The sequence below is a fragment of the Dendrobates tinctorius genome, unplaced genomic scaffold (genome assembly GCF_039654945.1).
Source record: "Dendrobates tinctorius isolate UK_male_01 unplaced genomic scaffold, ASM3965494v1 ptg000029l, whole genome shotgun sequence".
NCBI lineage: Eukaryota > Metazoa > Chordata > Amphibia > Anura > Dendrobatidae > Dendrobates > Dendrobates tinctorius.
This window is the reverse complement of record NW_027361697.1, coordinates 31,085,522-31,106,349: the sequence shown is the minus strand read 5'-3', so window position 1 is coordinate 31,106,349 and position 20,828 is coordinate 31,085,522. Positions and strand designations below refer to the sequence as shown.

Below are 20,828 nucleotides of genomic sequence, written 5' to 3'. Positions count from 1 at the left end.
TGCAGTTGTTGTGACACATGATGCCGGTGCCCAACCAGCGCTGGCATCACAATCTCCACCTTTGGACAAATTGAACATGAAGAGGAAGTTCCTCTTGGACTTCCTTTTCCTACTCAATTCAACAGGAGGTGGGGACAGTGATGCCAGCGCTGATCTGGCACCGGGGTCAAGTGTCACAACATCTGCGCAAGAGTCTGGGACTATGAGTTCCAATACCATGGAAATGGCGCTGGCAGGGAAGATGAGTACAGGCTTTATTATTTTATGGGGGCTAAGCGGGTCTATATAAATAAGAAAAGTTGCAGTAAGCATTTTATTATACCAATTGTACAGATATCTTTATGCACCTTATTATGCCTTTGAAGGAGTGTATATTGTGGTAATACTCTTATGGCAAGAGTTTAGAGATTAATTGTTATAAAGTAGGGAATTTTTCGTGGTACGGTAGCAATATTCTAGTCTTTATTGCCTCTTTCAAATTCTACACTTTTCTGTTTTTAATTCTTTTATTATGAATATCAATAAAATTGAGTTTTATCTTTGACATTTTAGCACTTCTGTTTTTTACCGGATTGTAATTGAGAACCCTGGTAATCATATTGTATAGTTATAAGGAAGAACAGCTTTAGGAAAGTCAAATGCCCCACATGTGCTTCCCAGTCATTTAAGAAGAAATGCATTAGTTAAGGAAGAATCACAGGTTTAGAAGCTAAAATGTATTTGTTGTATAACACTTATTCAATATTCTAATAAACTTTTTGACTTCTAATCATTTTCAAGATCTATTTGCTTTTAATTAAAATACAATTTTTTGTCTATTTGGAAGAGATGAAAATCTGTAATGTGACGAGTCTGTAAACTACTGGGGATAGAACAGATCTAAAATGATGCTTCTATCTCTAGTAACTGCAGATATTCATGAAAGATTTCATAGATAAAGAAACTGAACATTTAAGTTCACATTCATTAATTTTGGTTTCTAGATAGAGTGTTTGTCCATGAGTGGGCACATCTTCGATGGGGAGTATATGATGAATATAATGAGGAAACACCTTACTATGTTGCTGGAAACAGTAAAGTAGAAGCAACAAGGTAAGTACCCCATGCTGTGTAAATGCAACTATGCTGGGTAACGCAGTAACGTCCCATTCACTTCAATTGAATGACCCAGCAATGCTCAGTACAGCTGCTACTTTGTAGATGGAATGAAGTTAACAGAGCAGAAGAGACTGGAGACAATTTAAACAGATGATTGATGACGATGCTGAGCATTAAACCTCCACAGGTTAGATATTGCTGGACTCCATTATTATTCTGATCACAGATAATCCCTTTAAAGAGGACTTTTACCCCTTAGAGCATATTACATTACCCCAACTCATGGAATAGTGGCTCCAGAACAAATTAAAACATAGCATTTATTTTTTAATTATAATTTATATTTAAGAGGTATTCTCAAGGTATCTCTTGAGCAGCACACGAGTCTGCAGTCTCCTTACTTCTTGGTTTCTTGGGAAGAAGGCACTCTTCCTTGAGTAACAGTTCTGGTTAGTAGCTTTGTCTCATTACAACCACTTCTAGCAGTTCTGTCCTAAGTGCAGTCTTCTACAATAAGCTGTTCATCCCCCCAAACTGGCTGCAGTGAGATGAAGCTAAAAGGTGTTAGTAATCACAATCAATTTTACTCAGGGCACTTTGTACTCACACACAGCTCAGCAGTAAAATAATTTATGACAGCAGACTGTCTTTCATTGCAGTCTCACACTGAGAAACCGGCTAAAAGTTTTTGTGGGGTGGTGATCTATTTTTCTCCCTGTATGTTGCTGCCTGCTTATGATTAGTTAACATTATACATGTGAAGAAGTACACACCCCCACTGAAAAATATTTGGTAATGCTAACTTGGATTTAACTGAGTATTCTCAAGATATTAAAATGCATTTTTATCACCAGGTGTTGGGCAATGGGGGCGTTGGAGTCAGCTCCTGATTCACAAACAGGGGTCGCAAAATAAGCTGGGCGTAAATGGTGTGCCAAAAATCTCAAAATATTTGCAGAGTGTCACGTTACTCAAAAACTTCAACTTTTCAAAGCTATTTACACCAGTTTTCTTGAGTAAAAAAATGTGGTAAATTGGGGCCAAAATATGTTTGGGATCACCATAATCATACTAATCATGTGGTCAAGTCATTTTTACCACATCATGAAAACACTTTAAAAGTGAAACACAAAAAACAATGGCTGATTTGCATTTTTTTCCACTATTTCATCTTCATTATTTTTTTTACAGTTTTTAGTATTTTATATAGTAAAAATAATATTTAATTTAAGATACAACTTGACATGCAGCAAGTAGACATCATACGGCTATGTCAATAGCAAAAAAAATAGTTATGGCTATTGGAAAAGGGGAGGAATAGAACTAAATCAAAAAAGGGGTTAATAAATCTAATATATAAAGCTCAAGTGTGTGTATGTATGTGTGTATGTGTGTATGTCTGGGATTGGCATCCGCATCGTCGCAGCTACAGCCACAAAATTTGGCACAGTCACACGTCTGGACCCCGAGAGTGTCCTAGGCTATGTTGTGAGGTGAAATTTCAACCCCGCGCGTTCCAATTCATCAAACAATTTTGCCCCTATCTACATAATGGGGAAAAAGTGTGTGTGTATCAAGCCCCGCCCCTCCCTATGATGTCATAATGGTTGCCATGGCGACACTGATGTCATCATAGATTTCAAGCCCCGCCGCTCATTATGATGTCATAATGGTTGACTATGGGATGGAGGATGTGTGATGGGTGTATGGGCACTAGACTATGGGATGGAGGATATGTATGATGGGTATATGGGCATGGGACTATGGGATGGCGGATATGTATGATGGGTATATGGGCACGGGACTATGGGATGGAGGATCTGTATGATGAGTATATGGGCACGGGACTATTGGATGGAGGATGTGTGATGGGTGTATGGGCACTGGACTATGGGATGGAGGATATGTATGATGGGTATATGGGCATGGGACTATGGGCTGGAGGATGTGTGATGGGTATATGGGCATGGGACTATGGGATGGAGAATGTGTGATGGGTATATGGGCACTCGACTATGGGATGGAGGATATGTATGATGGGTATATGGGCATGGGACTATGGGCTGGAGGATGTGTGATGGGTATATGGGCATGGGACTATGGGATGGAGAATGTGTGATGGGTATATGGGCACTCGATTATGGGATGGAGGATATGTATGATGGGTATATGGGCACGGGACTATGGGATGGAGGATAATTATAATTTGCTATAACTAACCACAGTTAGTTACTATGCCCAGGCAGCACCGGGCTCTTCAGCTAGTATTAGCCTAATTTATTAATGCCTTTTCATTTCATCTGTGGATAGATAACAAAAACTCCCTAGGATGTAACTTACTGGTGAATTTGTATTGGGTCTTTTCTTATTCATAGTAGCCAATTAAAAAAGTAGGTTTACCGTGCAAATCATGGTAAGGGTCAGAACCGCAATCTCAAGTTGAAAATCCTGATTCATAGCTAAAAGAGTATTTGTCACCAGGGTTTTGCTGCCTCTTCTGAAAACAGCATGATCTAAGGGCAGAGATCCTGATTCTAGTGATATGTCACTTACTGGGCTGCTTGCTGCAGTTTTGATAAAATCACTGTTTTATCTGCTGCAGATCTACAAGTTCTCTGTATAACCCTGCCCACACCACTGATTGGCAGCTTTCTGTGTACACTGTGCATAGGCATAAAGCTGCTAATCAGTGGTGGGGGCGGGGTTATATAGAGTTTTCTGAATATGGAGGACTACCTGCCAGCAAGTTTACTAGTCCTATAAAGATTATAACCTGTGGAGAAAGCAATGATTTTATCAAGATTTCAAAAAAGCAGGCCAATATGTTAAACATTATTGGAATCAGAGTTGTGGCACCCTCCATTATGCTGCGCTCAGAGTAGATGGAAAAACCTAGTGAAAGATTCCCTTTAAATAGATTACCCAGGATTAGAAAAACGTGGTTGCTTTCCGATACCTGGCATCACTGCTGATCAACTGTTATTGGTGTCACAGCAGCGGCCTCTGGCCAGAAGTACTCACTTGCGGAGCTGGCCATCTTCTGGTAGTGGCCAAGGCTTGGTACTACACATAAGCATCCTACTGATTTGAATAGGAGGAGAATTTGAAATACCAAGCCTTGGCCACTACAAGAAGACGGCCAGCTCTGCAAGTGAGTACTTCTGGCCAGTGACCGCTGCTGCCGACACCAATAACAGTTGATCGACGGGGGTCCCGGATGTGGACAACCTCTAAGTTTTGGCACGTTACAGAAGACAAAGATATGCAGAAGTGACTATAAATGGATAAGCCAATTTTACAGCTCTCATTTTCTTGTTTTTTTATAGGTGCTCACTGGATATTTTAGGTACAAATATACTAAAAACAAGCGAATGTCATGGAGAAAACTGTCCAACAAAGGCTTGCAACTTTGATGTAGCAACTGGACTTTATGAAGAAGGTTGTATGTTTGTGCCCTATTATGCAATGCAGTTTTCCCAGGATTCTATAATGTATTCACAAGCGCTGCTCACGGTGCGTATTTTCATTTTGATCTCTTCAGGGGCATAGATAAAAGTGGCACATGCAGACAAACCAAGGACATGTAGAAAAAATCATGGAGGCAAAGTATAGACTCAGCGAAGCGGTTTCATTCGCTGCCTTAGGCTACGTTCACAGAATGAGTATTTTCAGATGCTGTTTTTGATGCTGCAGATTTTCTACAGCATTTCTGCACCTATTGCTTAAAATAGGTAACTTGTGTTTTTATAACATATTTGAATGTGTTTTTACTTGCAATTTTCTCGCTATGCTACGGTTTTTGACTCTTTTTGGTATTTTATGTTTCAAACGAAGCTGTTTTTTATATATACTTGGTATTTAGCATTTACAAAACTTTATTGATACTCATACATGGATTAAACGCGTTTGTAGTGTTCTTCAGCATCAGAAACACCGCAAAAACAGATGTGCTTTCTTTTATTCCACATTTAATGCAACTTTATAGACAAAATTTGCACATATAAGGTAAGGTTCACATTTGCGGTTGAGTCCGCAGCGTATCATCCGCAACTGCAAACGCATGCATGCCTTTGCGGTTGTGGACGATAGGCAAGTGCCATTTTCCCGGCGAATTTTTGAATTTACACAAGCCACGCCCAACGGGCGTATCTTATGTAAATTCTTGCTTACGCAAATGCAAAGCGTATGCAAGTCGCTGCATACGCTTGCGTTTACATAGCCAGTAATGCGTTTTTTTAACGCACATCATCCGCAATCATCCGCATGCGGATGACTACGGATATTTGACGCCGCAAAAAATGCAACAATATGCGTTCGGCGCGCCCCACCGCATACTGAGAAAAGACGCAACCGAACAAAAACGCACCCAAACGCATATAAGCGCATGTCCCTGCGTACCCCATGTTAAAGATAGGTGCGCAGGACACATGCGGATGTATGCGCATAATACGCAGCAGACTAAACCGCAAATGTGAAGCCGGCCTTTCTCAGAGTTAAAATTGATATGTTCTGAAATAAAAAAAATGCACAGCAGGTCAGTTTACACAGTGTAAAAAAAAGTGGGCATGAAATTTTGATAAATTCCACTTTCTTGGAACTGTATGATGCTGTATTTTTTTGCTCAGCTGAATTATGCAGCATCAAAAACTCACCTAAAACTCATTGTGGGAACTTAACCTAAAAATACTATTTCACCTCACAGCATTCCCATGTCATCTATTTGCTATCACCATTGCAGCCAATCATCAGGTAATTAATGGTTAATTTATTGAGACTATCTACAGTATTCCCTTAAAGGGGTATTCTCAAGTTATCTATTGAGCAGCTCACAGCTCTGCAGTCTCCTCCCTTCCTGGTTTCTAGCATGGCGGGCTCTCCTCTTTGAGTCACAGTTCTGGTGAGTAGCAGAGCTGTAGTGTTAGTAGAGCTTAAGGCTCAGCACAAGTTCTGCTATAACACATTCAGCTGTCAGTTATTTTTTTTTTTTTAATTCATTTAGCTGTCAGTAGTTTGTTCTAAATCTATACTGTTTTCACTGTATATGCATATAGAGATAACAGTGCATTTGAGCAAAAACATGGCTCAAGACAGTGAGGGCTGTGATGCTGGGGAATTGTGATTCTGTAACATGGATCATAGCAGCTCCTCAGGAGCTGAGAAAGATGGGGAGGTGAGCAGAAAATCGTTGCATAGAGATCAAAGGGCTTGAGAAAGATGATTGTTGTGTTAGGAGTTAACTCCTCTCCTGGACTGTAACCACTGCCATAGTGTTTGGGTAGGTACTAGTGGCTGATCTCCATGGAAACCAGCTCTACACCATGTTAGATAAAAACTTTAAAGGCAGGAGAATTAAAACAGACAGAGAAAGCAAGTGAAGTAAAAACTTGCTTGCTAGTTTTATGCAGTCTAATTAATTAAAGCAATGCAATAACTTGATAATATCCCTTTACAAGTCTTTGTATGTCCTGTTCTGGCCAGATGTGAATGTCGCTGCTGGAGCCATTCACTGGCCAAAGTAGTAACATGTTGGTTGATTATCTGCAGTAATTCCATGCACATCTGCCCAGAACCGGAAATGAGAAGACCATCAGGGGAACCCAGGCAACGCTCGAAGAGGAGTGGTGGGGTAGTATTATTTGTAATGTTTTAGAGCCTCCAATGTGGTCTAAAAACATAGGAGAATTTAGAAAGGGAGAACTCCTTTAAAGTCACATATACACAGCTGCAATATGGATCTGTGTTCTGTAGGCCATACTGTACTTCCATGTGCCTATAAGAATAGTTTCATACAGAATCATATGATTCTTTTTTCTTTTGGGGCTATTTGGGATATATGAGAAAAATTAAGGGAAGCTCTATTGTGATCCCTAATATGAAGGTTTTACTTCAGGGAGGATAAAGTGGTGCTGTATAGTCACGCCATATAGTGACGCCATACAGCAGCACACATAATAGTACAGGTCCTAATACAGACCAGTAGTAAACCCTAAAATAAGGGATGTACTAAGATAAATGACAATTACTTGAATGCCCTGCAAGTGCTACGCTTTCAGTGATTCCCCCTGATACATGAAAGGATGAACTCCCATCTATGAATCACTTGGCCGCTGCAGCCAATCACCGGCCTCAGTGATCACATACTGTAGCGGTTTGGGGATGTCATCTATTCTGGGTAACACAAATGTGGCAGTTTTGGAGCAATTTCACATTCAATGGCTAAGTAATAATAATTTTGTTTCATATTTTGTCTTTATTTTATAACATTCCCAACCTTACAGTCCATTTTATAGAATTCAAGAAAACTCCTTTAAAGTATTGCATATGTTGTACCCATATGTACCCATGTTCTTGATTCCAGGCTACAGGAAAGTCCATTTATACATCAAGAATATTTTTTTTACTAATTGTCAAAACACTTCTCAGGTAACAGATTTCTGTGATGTTGATACCCACAACTCAGAAGCTCCCAACCTGCAAAACAGAATGTGCAATTATCGCAGCACATGGGATGTTATCAAAGACTCAACAGATATAAGCTCCTGTCCTCCAAGACCTGACTTCATTTTTCCAGTCCCATCCTTCACTCTGCTGCAGCACAGAGACAGAGTGATAACTCTAGTCCTTGATGTATCCGGAAGCATGATGCTGGTGGGTTACGTTCTTATGGTGCTGCTCATGCTTCTTTATTACTCTTAAATAAGACTTTCATAGTTATTTGGAGTTTGGATCAACCTTAAAGGGAATCTGTCATCAGGTTTTTTGCTATGTCATCCGAGAGTAGAATGATGTAGGGGCAAAGACCCTGATTCCAGGGATGCATCACTTAAAAAGCTGTGTTTTTTATTTTAATAAAGTCAGTGTTTTATCAGCAGGAAATTATCACTAAATGACTCTTTGTCTTGTGTCTCCTGGTCCAACCACACCCCCACCAATGACTAGTGGCTTTCTGTCAATATACATTGTACGCAGAAAACTGCCAATCAGTGGTGTGGACGGGGTTATGCAGAGCTCAGCATTCCGAGCTCTGCTATATCTGCAGCACAGAAGACTATTCTTCTTTCCCAACTGCCGCACCCAGTAAGATAAGTAATATATGGCTGGCATCAAGATCTCTGCCCCTACATCAGGCTACTGTCAGATTACAAAGCAAAAAACTGCTGATAGATTCCATTTAAATGAGTTGTCCCACATTTATAAATAAGTAGCCCCCCCCCATCATTCACTAGAACAGGGGTCATGTGCCCTAATTTTGAATATAGCATTGGTCAAACATGCACACTGCTTCTCTATTTAAAGTCTATGGGCCTGATAGAGCTAGTAGGCAGCATTTGGCTATCTTTTTCAGTGCATGGATCGTCAGTGTGCACGTGCAACCATCTCTCTATTGAAACATGGAACACAGAACCCTCATTCTTGAGAAATGATCGGCCGTCTCAAATAAAAATGTTTTGTATTAATAATAAACTCATTTTAGCAATTAAATATGAGTGTGTATACATTATCAACTTTATGTTACTTGGTACCGACTAAAGCCTCAAGCACCCAATGGAAATATGAAAACAGGCTGAACAGTGGGAAAAAAAAGTTCCCATGGCTCTGTTCTTCAGAGCTGTATAAAGTACATGTACCCCAACTGGTGCTCCATACTGCGCCATACAGAACCTATATCTCCTAGAATCAGTTCTAAGAAAAAATGGCTAAAAAAATCAGAATTGAATAGGACAACATACTGTATGATCTCATAAAAAAAATCTGAGAAACTTTTATATACTTAATATGAAGTATAATTCATAAAAAATGTATAATAAGGCCTCGCAATAGTCTAATGGTGTCCCAGTATAACTGCACACAGCTTCAAAGTTTATATAGATGCCTAATTCGTTCATGCATTTAATAATATGGTTTTAGCTTTTCAATGCTTTTTCTTTATTTCCTGTATTTGATTCCAAACTTCCAGCTCCATTGATTTAGTTATATTTCCTTCTTTCCAGAATGATCGCATGAGACGTCTACACCAGGCTGCAGACATATTCCTCACCCAGATCGTTGAAACCTCAACCTATATTGGGATAGTTGAGTTCTCCAAGTCTGCGTCTGTCATTTCCCCACTAGAGAAAATCAACGATCAACAACGAGAGAGACTGAAATCATTGATCCCATCTTCAGCCACCGATGAAGGGACAAACATCTGCTCCGGAATTGTCACTGGGTTGGAGGTAGTGTCCCACCATTCCTGAATGTAATAATGTGGCTCACCTCAGGGACTAAAGACAAGCTCGGTAGAAAATTGTGTAGCCAATCTTCAGTCATAGGGTTTGTGCACACGGCAGCTTAGAGATGCCAGCGTAACCGTTGAGTTATCGAAGCAGGAGATGCTTCGGAAGAATGCTGGTGGTGTTTTTCCTGTAGCGTATTTGGCATATTTTTGGTCGTGTTTGCAGTGACTTTACCACCTGTATCTTTTTAATTAATCGTATTCATAAAATAGTGAGTAGTTTCCAAATGGATGCTGCCTGAAGAATTGACCAGTCGCTTCCTTTAGCTGCTTCACGGCTCAAAAAGGCTGAACCAATAGAAGCTCATAAAAACTGAACATTTGCACAGCAAGTGTTTTTGATGTTGCAGTACACATGCTAATTCTTTTCAGCATTTTGTAAGTGCTTTTTCAGGTGGGTTATTGGTATAAGCCTGAAAAAAAGACGTTACATGCACATAACCTTAAAGAGTTGATCAATTGAACAAATGTCCTCCTTTTGGTTCTAGGCACCCGCAACCCTTCCCTCAAACCACCTGACATGTCACTATGACTCCTCAATACCATTCTCCATGTCTTCTTATGCTAAATCGTAGCTAAAGAAATATTATTTTATCTAGGCAAATTAAGGCTGTGAATATATACTCAAGGTAATCATCAGCAAAGGAGAGAACGCCATGAATATGGATACATAATTTTTTTTTTTTACATCATGCTGCACAAATTGGGTAAAGTTGACCTGATAATGGTGGTCCACAGACCACAGTGACCAACCAAAGAAAAGAAAAATCAGTATAAAATAAACTCAGAAACATAGTACTGAATAGGCAGGGTGGTGCCAAAGGTGAATGTTTTAGATTGTCCATCATGCTCTATCCACCCAATGACCTCACTGAATGCAGTACATTGATCCATCCACAGGATAGATTAACATGTGGGACAGACCATCATTCAGCTCTTATTCAGCCAGCCACATGCACTTTTGACTCTGCAGAGCATGTATGTTATATTTGATCTGTAGGTCTAGTTACTTCCTTTCCAAAACTCAAAATTTAAGCATCAAGTGATTAGTCTCCTGGAAAAGATGAGTCAAACGCTAAATGTATAATACGGTACGTAATTTTTTGCATAATGAGTTTCGTTTCAAATCCAGGTGAATAAAAATCTAGATGGCTCTGCACAAGGAACCGAGATTGTACTGCTAACAGATGGAGAAGATAATTATGACACCAGGCTTTGCTTTCCGAATATTACAGCAAGTGGAGCAGTCATACATGTCATAGCACTTGGACCTTATGCTGAAAAGGAACTTGAAAATATTGCAGCAATGACCGGTATTGAGACACACAATAAATATAGAGATATAGAGATAAAGCCAAAAGTGTTGGCATTAGTGATGAGCGAGTATACTCGTTGCACAGGATTTCCCGAGCCAGCTCAGGTGTCCTCCGAGTATTTTGGCATGCTCGGAGATTTAGTTTATGGCGACGCAGCTGCATGATTTTCGGCTGCTGGGCAGGCTGAATACATGTGAGGAATGCCTGTTTGTTAGGGAATCCGCACATGTATTCAGGCTGTCTAGCAGCCGCAAATCATGCAGCTGCTTCAACACAAACTAAGTCTCCGAGCATGCCAAAATACTTGGAGGACACCTGAGCATGCTTGGGAAAACTCGAGCAATGAGTATCCCTGCTCATCACTAGTTGACATCCTTGAAATTGTTCCTGAAAAAAATGTAGTATTTCTCCCCAAAAATTACAGATGTTTTGTTATACACATGTTTACTTCTTTTGTGTATATTAGAACAACACACGGAAACAGAGAAATAAAGGCAAATTTTACATAATTTCACACAAAACCTCAACAATGTCTGACAAAATTGTTGGCACTCTCAATTTAATATTTGGTTGCACACCCTTTGGAATAAATAACTGCTATCAATCACTTTCTATAACCATTAACAAGCTTCTTACAACTCTCTACTGGAATTTTGGACCACTCTTCTTTAGCAAACTGCTGTCATGATCCATGCTGGATCAGGACATATAAAAAGCACAGGTAACCTTTTTTTTTTCCTAAGCTGTGCTTAAGGTTGGTTTTTGCCCCCGGTGGCCATTAGGATTATTGTACTGTGGTGTCATTTGTTCTAAGTTAACCCTCGGTGGTGGGGAGCGTCATTGCACTCTAGTTTCTTTAGTTAAGTGCACATGATTATTATGCAGGTGTGATTGCTGGCTCTGCTATAAAAGAGTCACAGGTGTTGCAATCAGTGTTGGTGATAGTGTTCATTTCAATCATCCTTGGTGGAGGAAGGAGCTGGAGAGCGTTCCTTGCAGCACTGTCTTAGCCAGGTGTGAAAGGAGTTATATGGGATTTCCTTGTAGCTCTGACAGAGCTTGGTGGCAGCGATTCAGGAGGAGAGCTGCATGCTGGTGGTGGACTCTGTTGCCAGGAGCAAGTGCAACAGAGTAAAGCTAAGTGGTGTCTCCCTGTTTGTGTTTTTCCTTAGTGTGTATTAGTACAGCGGTGGGGCCAGTGCTTGCGCCACCCAGTTCCCTAGCAAGGGATAGGTGTAGGGTGTGCTAGACCAACAGGTTCCTGATCAGCGCCCGGTGCGGAACCAGCATAGGGAACATTAGGAGCATTAGGGACACTGACTCAGGGGAGAGCAGGAGGTCTCAACATCCCCTTTCCCTATCGCAGGGCCCACCATTGTAACTGTTTCCCTTCCCTTTGCCTTGTTGTTTTAGTTACCGGCCTGCGAGCCGTGTCACACAGGACAGTATCACGTGCCGCGTCCTGTTGTTCTAGTTACCGGCCTGCTGGTCGCGTCACACAGGATGGGTCCAATTGACAACTGCTCTAGGTCTCTCATATTTGAAGGGTAATTTCTCCCACTGCAATTTTAAGATGTTTCCACAGGTGTTAAATGGGAATTAGATCAAGACTCACCGATGGCCACTTCAAAACTCTCCAGCGCTATGTTTACATCCATTTCTGGGTGTTTCTTAAAGTATGTTTGTGGTTATTGTCCTTCTGGAAGATCCATGACCTAGGACGCAAACCCTGCTTTCTGACACTGGGCACTGCATTGCAGCCCAAAATCTGTTGGTAATCTTCAGATTTCATATTGTCTTGCACACAGTCAAGACACCAAGTGCTAGAGGCAGCAAATCAACCACAAAACATCTTGAACCTTCACCATATTTGACTGTAGGTACTGTGTTCTATATTTTGTAGGCCTCATTCCATTTTTGGTAAACAGTAGAATGATGCGCTCTATCAAAAAGCTCTATCTTGACCTCACCTGTCCACAAGACACTTTCCCAGAAGGATTTTGGCTTACTCAAGTACATTTTGGAGAATTGCAGTCTAGCATTTTTATGACTCTGTGTCAGCAGTGGGGATCTCCTGGGTCTCCTGCTATAGCGTGTCATAAAATTCAAATGTCAAAAGAAAAGGGGGAGACAGGGCGCTTCCAATGCGTAGGTCTGTATGGAAAGTAGATGAGTGCACAGCAAGTGTTAGGCTCACCTGATAGGGTTGTGAGAGTCACAACACCTATAATTGCATAAAACAGCTGCAGCAGTCTGCACGAGGTCCAAGGACTTGGTACAAAGAGAAGGCTGGTAGTGCAATAAGAGACTGCATTGCTGTGGTAGAATTCAAGGTATCTTTATTGCCAAAGCATTTCCTGAGCCAGTCCCAGCTCACTTCATCAGGGCATGTTACAGAATATCATTTCAGGGGTATATATACACAAAAAAAAAAAAAAGGGGAGGAGCCAAGAATAGTGGGGTGACACGTCAGCATGGGTACATATACATGAATCATACAAAACAATAAAACTTTAATACAACCATATTAAAAATGTTTAAAATGCCATAAAAAGAGTGTTGGTATAAAAAACGTAATTAAAAAATAAGAAGACACTGGGGGGATCACGAGGTAAAAGATTAAAAAACAGCTCTTGAGTCCTGGGGTGGATTAGAACTTGCCTCAGAGGATATAACTCATGGTATTAGCCCACTATGCTACATGTGAAACTGGAAAGTAAGGAGAAAATGGTTAAAATCGTTAAAATCATGTGTAAATAGCTAAAACTAGTCTCAAATATCTTTTTTCTAGGTGGAAAAAAGAGAACAACAAGAAGAAACTCTCTGGAATAGGTGATAAAAAAATGGTTAAAAATTAAGTGTTAATAAAAAATAAAAAATAATAATAAAAAAATATATAAAAAAAAAAAATGCATAAAATTTTTTTTTTCTTTAAAAAGGAAGATGATGATATAAAGGAATTAAAACACAAGGTCAAAATAAAATCAATAAAAAACATCATTGATGATATTAAGACCATTGGGCTCAATAGATTTGAGTTTGTAGATCCAAAAAACTTCCTTTCTGCATAGTGATTGAAACCTATTGGGGATGTGGTCTGGTATGTGATCAATGGGATAAATGGTGGCTTTACTGATATCTCTGGAATGTGTGGTGTCAAAGTGTCGTGAAAGTCCATGTTTTTGGAAGCCTATTTTGATATTGTGACGGTGTGAATTCATGCGACAATGTAGTGCTTGTGTAGTGCGACCTACATACAATCTGGGACAAGGACAGGAAATGACATATATAACATGAGAGGAATGACAAGTGAGGTGGAATTTGAGGGGAAATTTTTCAAGTGTAATGGAGTGGACAAACACAGACGTGCAGTGTGAAATGGTATGACAGCAAACACAATTAGGACGGTGACACTTATAAATCCCTGGTGATGAAATGGTATGGGTAGTAGACTTCTGGGGTAGAAGTCTACTTGGAGCCAGAATATTCTTTAATGACCTGGCCTTTCGGAAGGTGATAGCAGGTTTGTCTGGAAGGACCCCATTAAGTATCGGGTCCCTCTTAATGATGGGCCATAAATTGTTTAGAACATCTCTTATCCTGTTCTGTTGTGAACTGAATGTTGTAATAAAATTTGTTCTAAAAAGTTCAGCATCATCTTTCTTTCTTTTGTTTAGTCAGAGATTTGCTGAGGAGAATATTCTGGTTAAAATTTTTAAAAACATTATCATCCGAGGTCCTGAGGGAAAGGTTCCTTGCTCAGAGGTATCCCAAAAAACTCATTCGTTCTACATGTGATAATGTTTTTAAAAATTTTAACCAGAATATTCTCCTCAGCAAATACTTAATGGGGTCCTTCCAGACAAACCTGCTATCACCTTCCGAAAGGCCAGGTCATTAAAGAATATTCTGGCTCCAAGTAGACTTCTACCCCAGAAGCCTACTACCCGTACCATTTCATCACCAGGGAGTGTCTCCGTCCTAATTGTGTTTGCTGTCATACCATTTCACACTGCACGTCTGTGTTTGTCCACCCCATTACACTTGAAAAGTTTCCCCTCAAATTCCACCTCACTTGTCATTCCTCTCATGTTATATACAGTATGTCATTTCCTGTCCTTGTCCCAGATTGTATGTAGGTCGCACTACACAAGCACTACATTGTCGCATGAATTCACACCTTCACAATATCAAAATAGGCTTCCAAAAACATGGACTTTCATGACACTTTGACACCACACATTCCAGAGATTTCAGTAAAGCCACCATTTATCCCATTGATCACATACCAGACCACATCCCCAATAGGTTTCAATCACTATGCAGAAAGGAAGTTTTTTGGATCTACAAACTCAAATCTATTGAGCCCAATGGTCTTAATATCATCAATGATGTTTTTTATTGATTTTATTTTGACCTTGTGTTTTAATTCCTTTATATCATCATCTTTGTTTTTAAAGAAAAAAAAATTTTATGCATTTTTTTTTTATATTTTTTTATTATTATTATTTTTTTTTTTTTTTATTAACACTTAATTTTTAACCATTTTTATATCACCTATTCCAGAGAGTTTCTTCTTGTTCTTCTCTTTTTTCCACCTAGAAAAAAGATATTTGAGACTAGTTTTAGCTATTTACACATGATTTTAACCATTTTCTCCTTACTTTCCAGTTTCACATGTAGCATAGTGGGCTAATACCATGAGTTATATCCTCTGAGGCAAGTTCTAATCCACCCCAGGACTCAAGAGCCATTTTTTAATCTTTTACCTCGTGATCCCCCCCCGTGTCTTTTTATTTTTTAATTCCTTTTTTTTACCAACACTCTTTTTATGGCATTTTAAACATCATTTTTAATATGGTTGTATTAAAGTTTTATTGTTTTGTATGATTCATGTATATGTATCCATGCTGACGTGTCACCCCACTATTCTTGGCCCCCTCCTCCTTTTTTTTTTTTGTGTATATATACCCCTGAAATGATATTCTGTAACATGCCCTGATGAAGTGAGCTGGGACTGGCTCAGGAAACGCTTTGGCAATAAAGATACCTTGAATTCTATCACAGCAGCGCAGTCTCTTATTGCACTACCAGCCTTCTCTTTGTACAAAATTCAAATGTTGACAGGTAGTTTGTGCTAACACTGATGCACCCTGAGTCTGCAAAACAGCTTGAATTTCTTTGGAACTTGCTTGCAGATGCTTATCTCCCATCTGGACTATCCTGGCATCAATTTTTCTCTGACATCAGCATCCAAGGAGTTTAGCAGTGCCATGGGTTGAAAACGTCTTGATTATGTTGCTCACTGTGAACAAAGGATCATCAAGATCTCTGGAGATGGACTTTTAACCTTTAGATTGTTGATAATTTTCAACAATTTTGGTTCTCAAAAATTAACATGTTGAAGTCAAGTTTACTTGATTTGAGCAAGGATTCACAAATTTCTACTGCCCAACGATAGGAGTGGGGCCTTGTTACAGGTTTTACATTGGGGTCTATTTCCTGTACGTTATTCCTTTATCTATTGGTATAATCCTGTTTACTCACCCATTACATATTTTACACGAGAACTTGCATATTTTGTTTATATCTAAATCATTTTTTCCAGGAGGACGACAATTTGCTGTTTTGGATAACTTGGACACTAATGGTGTAATTGATGCTTTCAGTAGAATTTTACCTGTAGATGGACACGACCTACAGCAGACCATTCAGGTGATGCCTTCAGATCCTGTTATGTCTAAATTATTATAAATATTAAAAAATATGAAAAAATTATATTTTGCTCTTTTTATTTTTTTCTCTTACCCGAATGTTTAAAGATATACTAATGTGGTTGTAGCTGCAAGGCAACCTCTTTTTAAATGGATTTTGTATAGATTGATTGGTTGAAGCTTGGGAATTCCTTTTTCCTTGTTAGATATATAAATGAATAAATGACTGTCTATGGATTGAATAGACACACCAGATCTCTCTGTTCTGGCAAATAGGTATGGATCCAGAGTAGTGAAACCTTCTATGACATCCCAATGCCAAAATATGGAATATTGTCCAGAGTTATCATTGTGGAATAACTCCTTAGGCTAGGTTCACATTTATGGATGGCCGAGCTGCGGAAGGCTGAGGACTTCCTTCGTGAAGCTCCGCCCACTGCCGCACCTCCTCCAGTCAGCTCCGCCAATGTCTGCATGCTGCCTGTGTACCTATCTTTAACATTGGGTACACAGGTCATGTGGATGTATGCGGATGCCTCCACATGCATCTTTTTGACAATGCAGCGACCCGCGTCGAACGCAACATGTTGGAATATGATGCGGTCGCCACATCATCAAAACGACGCATGCGGAGGTATCCGCATACATCCACACGGCCTGTGTACCCAATGTTAAAGATAGGTACGCAGGCCACATGCAGACGTAGGAGGAGCTGACCGAAGGAGGTGTGGCAGTGGGCGGAGCTTCATGGAGGAAGTCCGCAGCCCTCCGCAACTCGGCCATCCGCAAATGTGAACCTAGCCTTAATGGAATAATCAGCAGACAATTTAGAACCTGAAAAAGCATAGCGATAATCCATGAATATTATCTTTAAGTAACAATTACATACACTGGGGTGAAAATTTACTGCTTATTTAAGAAAGTAATGGCTGATACTCAGCAAAAAGTCCCAATTAAATCAATGGTCAATTGGTCAATTTTCTCATAGCTATTTTTTTTAATTTTGGGAAAGCTTTAACCTTTTTGTGGGCTGCACTACCATATAGTACAGTTGTGGCCAAAAGTATTGACACCCCTGCAATTCTGTCAGATAATACTCAGTTTCTTCCTGAAAATGATTGCAAACACAAATTCTTTTTTGTATTATTATCTTCATTTAATTTGTCTTAAATGAAAAAACACAAAAAGAATTGTCATAAAGCCAAATTGGATATAATTCCACACCAAACATAAAAAAGGGTGGACAAAAGTATTGACACTGTTCGAAAAATCATGTGATGCTTCTCTAATTTGTGTAATTAACAGCACCTGTAACTTACCTGTGGCACCTAACAGGTGTTGGCAATAACTAAATCACACTTGAAGCCAGTTGACATGGATTAAAGTTGACTCAACCTCTTTCCTGTGTCCTTGTTTGTACCACGTTGAGCATGGAGAAAAGAAAGAAGACCAAAGAACTGTCTGAGGACTTGAGAAACCAAATTGTGAGGAAGCATGAGCAATCTCAAGGCTACAAGTCCATCTCCAAAGACCTGAATGTTCCTGTGTCTACCGTGTGCAGTGTTATCAAGAAGTTTAAAGCCCATGGCACTGTGGCTAACCTCCCTAGATGTGGACGGAAAAGAAAAATTGACAAGAGATCTCAACGCAAGATTGTGTGGATATTGGATAAAGAACCTCGACTAACATCCAAACAAGTTCAAGCTGCCCTGCAGCCCGAGGGTACAACAGTGTCAACCCGTACTATCCGTCAGCATCTGAATGAAAAGGGACTGTATGGTAGGAGACCCAGGAAGACCCCACTTCTTACCCCGAGACATAAAAAAGCCAGGCTGGAGTTTGTCAAACTTACCTGAAAAAGCCTGAAACGTTTTGAAAGAATGTTCTCTGGTCAGATGAGACAAAAGTAGAGCTTTTTGGGCAAAGGCATCAACATTGAGTTTACAGGAGAAAAAAAGAGGCATTCAAAGAAAAGAACACGGTCCCTACAGTCAAACATGGCAGAGGTTCCCTGATGTTTTGGGGTTGCTTTGCTGCTTCTGGCACTGGAATGCTTGACCATGTGCATGGCATTATGAAGTCTGAAGACTACCAACAAATTTTGCAGCATAATGTAGGGCCCAGTGTGAGAAAGCTGGGTCTCCCTCAGAGGTCATGGGTCTTCCAGCAGGACAATGACCCAAAACACACTTCAAAAATCACTAGAAAATGGTTTGAGAGAAAGCACTGGAGACTTCTAAGGTGGCCAGCAATGAGTCCAGACCTGAATCCCATAGAACACCTGTGGAGAGATCTAAAAATGGCAGTTTGGAGAAGGCACCCTTCAAATATCAGGGACCTGGAGCAGTTTGCCAAAGAAGAATGGTCTAAAATTCCAGCAGAGCATTGTAAGAAACTCATTGATGGTTACCGGAAGCGGTTGGTCGCAGTTATTTTGGCTAAAGGTTGTGTAACCAAGTATTAGGCTGAGGGTGCCAATACTTTTGTCTGGCCCATTTTTGGAGTTTTGTGTGAAATGATCAATGTTTTGCTTTTTGCTTCATTCCCTTTTGTGTTTTTTCATTTAAGACAAATTAAATGAAGATAATAATACCAAAGAATTTGTGTTTGCAATCATTTTCAGGAAGAAACTGAGTATTATCTGACAAAATTGCAGGGGTATCAATACTTTTGGCCACAACTGTAGCTACTACTTCTATTTTTTCACTACTATATCTGTAGAAAGCTTAGGGTTCCTCAGTGAGGTTTCATGGTTGTTTTGAGCTCCGTTCACCAAACAAAGCTTGACAATCACTGTTTTGGTGTTTTAGACCATTAGACACATAAATCAATTAATATTTGTTATATCTTGCAAATTTAGAGACCAATTAGCTGTATTTTGTGTACTTTATATATTTCTTATTAATACAACTGTCACCGATAAATAATAATATATATTTTTATTATAATATAGCTGGAGAGCACGTCACTAGACCTTAAGCCAAGAGCATGTCTGAATGGCACCATCTTCATTGACAGGACAGTGGGGAACGACACCTCATTTATGGTCACCTGGCAGACAGCTGAACCAAATATTCAATTACGAGATCCAAAGGGGATCCTGTATACTGAAGCACAATTCATCAGCGATGTCACTTCAAAGATATCAAGGCTTCAGCTGCCGAGAACAGCAGAGGTAATATTGTGTAGATCAGCACGTCTCAAAACTGTTTTTGAAGAGCAGAAGTATTTGGATGTACATATGCCTTTCTATGGTTACATCAATCACTAGTTTAGTAACGTAACACCTTGTGTAATTATTCTAATGTTCTACTGGGCTCAGGGGATGCATTTTGAATAAATTGAGCTTTTTTTAAGATTGACGTAAGACTTTTGTTGTAAAATACCTAGAAATTTCATCAAATTTTTGCAGAGCCCGAACTTGCACAAAAATCTAACAACTTTTAGCTACTTTGTTTTTACACCAGTCCCGGACATTGTTGCAAAGTGGGCAGAGTTGGGGCACGGAAAGGCATGGCGCAGCTCACACAGCAAATTTATAAAAGTTTACACCAGTTTGATGACATAAATTCTACCAGAAATGTACACCTGAAAGAAAAACCACAAGAAAAATCGCAATGAAAAAGTCCAGGAGAAATAGTATATTGAAAAGTGAAAAAACTTTCTTAAATATACCTAGTAAGTAGCACGCAGGATAAAAGTGACAAACTGAATCCGCATACAAAGGCGGTAGGACAGTCGAGAGGTTCTTAAGATATATATCTTTTAAACTAATCCCCAATTGTACAAGGGTCATAAACAAGTAATAACAGAAGGCATATATCACATGTCCCAAAGTCAGATAAAGTGCATGGAGTATATGGGCATGATATCATGACAAGATTTCAATAGTCGACAACATATTAAATAGTTATAAATATATGAAAAAAGACCCGAGAAGGATAGACATACCAGAGAGTGAAGATTCAAGCACCTCGCTGTCCCCCGCCATCCCAACGTGCATTTTGGAGATTTCCTTCCTCAGGAGAAGTACACCTGCACATGGCTGGAGTAACATCTCTGGCATTGGTGCACGACACATATAAGATCTGGGTAATTCATTAAGCGGTGCGCATCTCTTAATGAATGAGGCGCATCTTACTCCAACAGTCCCTTCATTAAGACTGGGTGCTAAATGCCAGTTTTAAGGAATTGGGTAAATTGTAAAAAAAAATTGAGTGGTATAGATCACATAAGCATAAGAAAGACTTCTGATCTCCAGTTGTCTAGTTTAGAAAACCCAGTTGCAAATGCTACACTATGGCTCCCTATTTCAGCATTTTCAACTAATAAGTGAAGAAAAAAGAACCTAAAAAAAGCATCTCTGAACTTAAAGGACCGATCATGTCCATGCACAACAAAAATAATGCAATAACTTCAAGACCC

The 20,828-nt window shown here is 39.7% G+C and overlaps 1 protein-coding gene across 1 annotated transcript in view; it reads left to right on the top strand.

Moving 5' to 3' along the window:
- The window catches only part of LOC141085891 (calcium-activated chloride channel regulator 3A-1-like), a 79,671-nt gene that overhangs the window by 42,558 nt on the left and 16,285 nt on the right, over positions 1-20,828 (top strand). Inside the window, exons 4-10 of the mRNA XM_073571509.1 lie at positions 984-1,092; positions 4,425-4,611; positions 7,522-7,746; positions 9,090-9,314; positions 10,506-10,686; positions 16,298-16,404; positions 19,357-19,578. Of these exons, the coding sequence (XP_073427610.1) occupies positions 984-1,092; positions 4,425-4,611; positions 7,522-7,746; positions 9,090-9,314; positions 10,506-10,686; positions 16,298-16,404; positions 19,357-19,578 (1,256 nt within the window). The remainder of the gene's footprint in view (positions 1-983; positions 1,093-4,424; positions 4,612-7,521; positions 7,747-9,089; positions 9,315-10,505; positions 10,687-16,297; positions 16,405-19,356; positions 19,579-20,828) is intronic.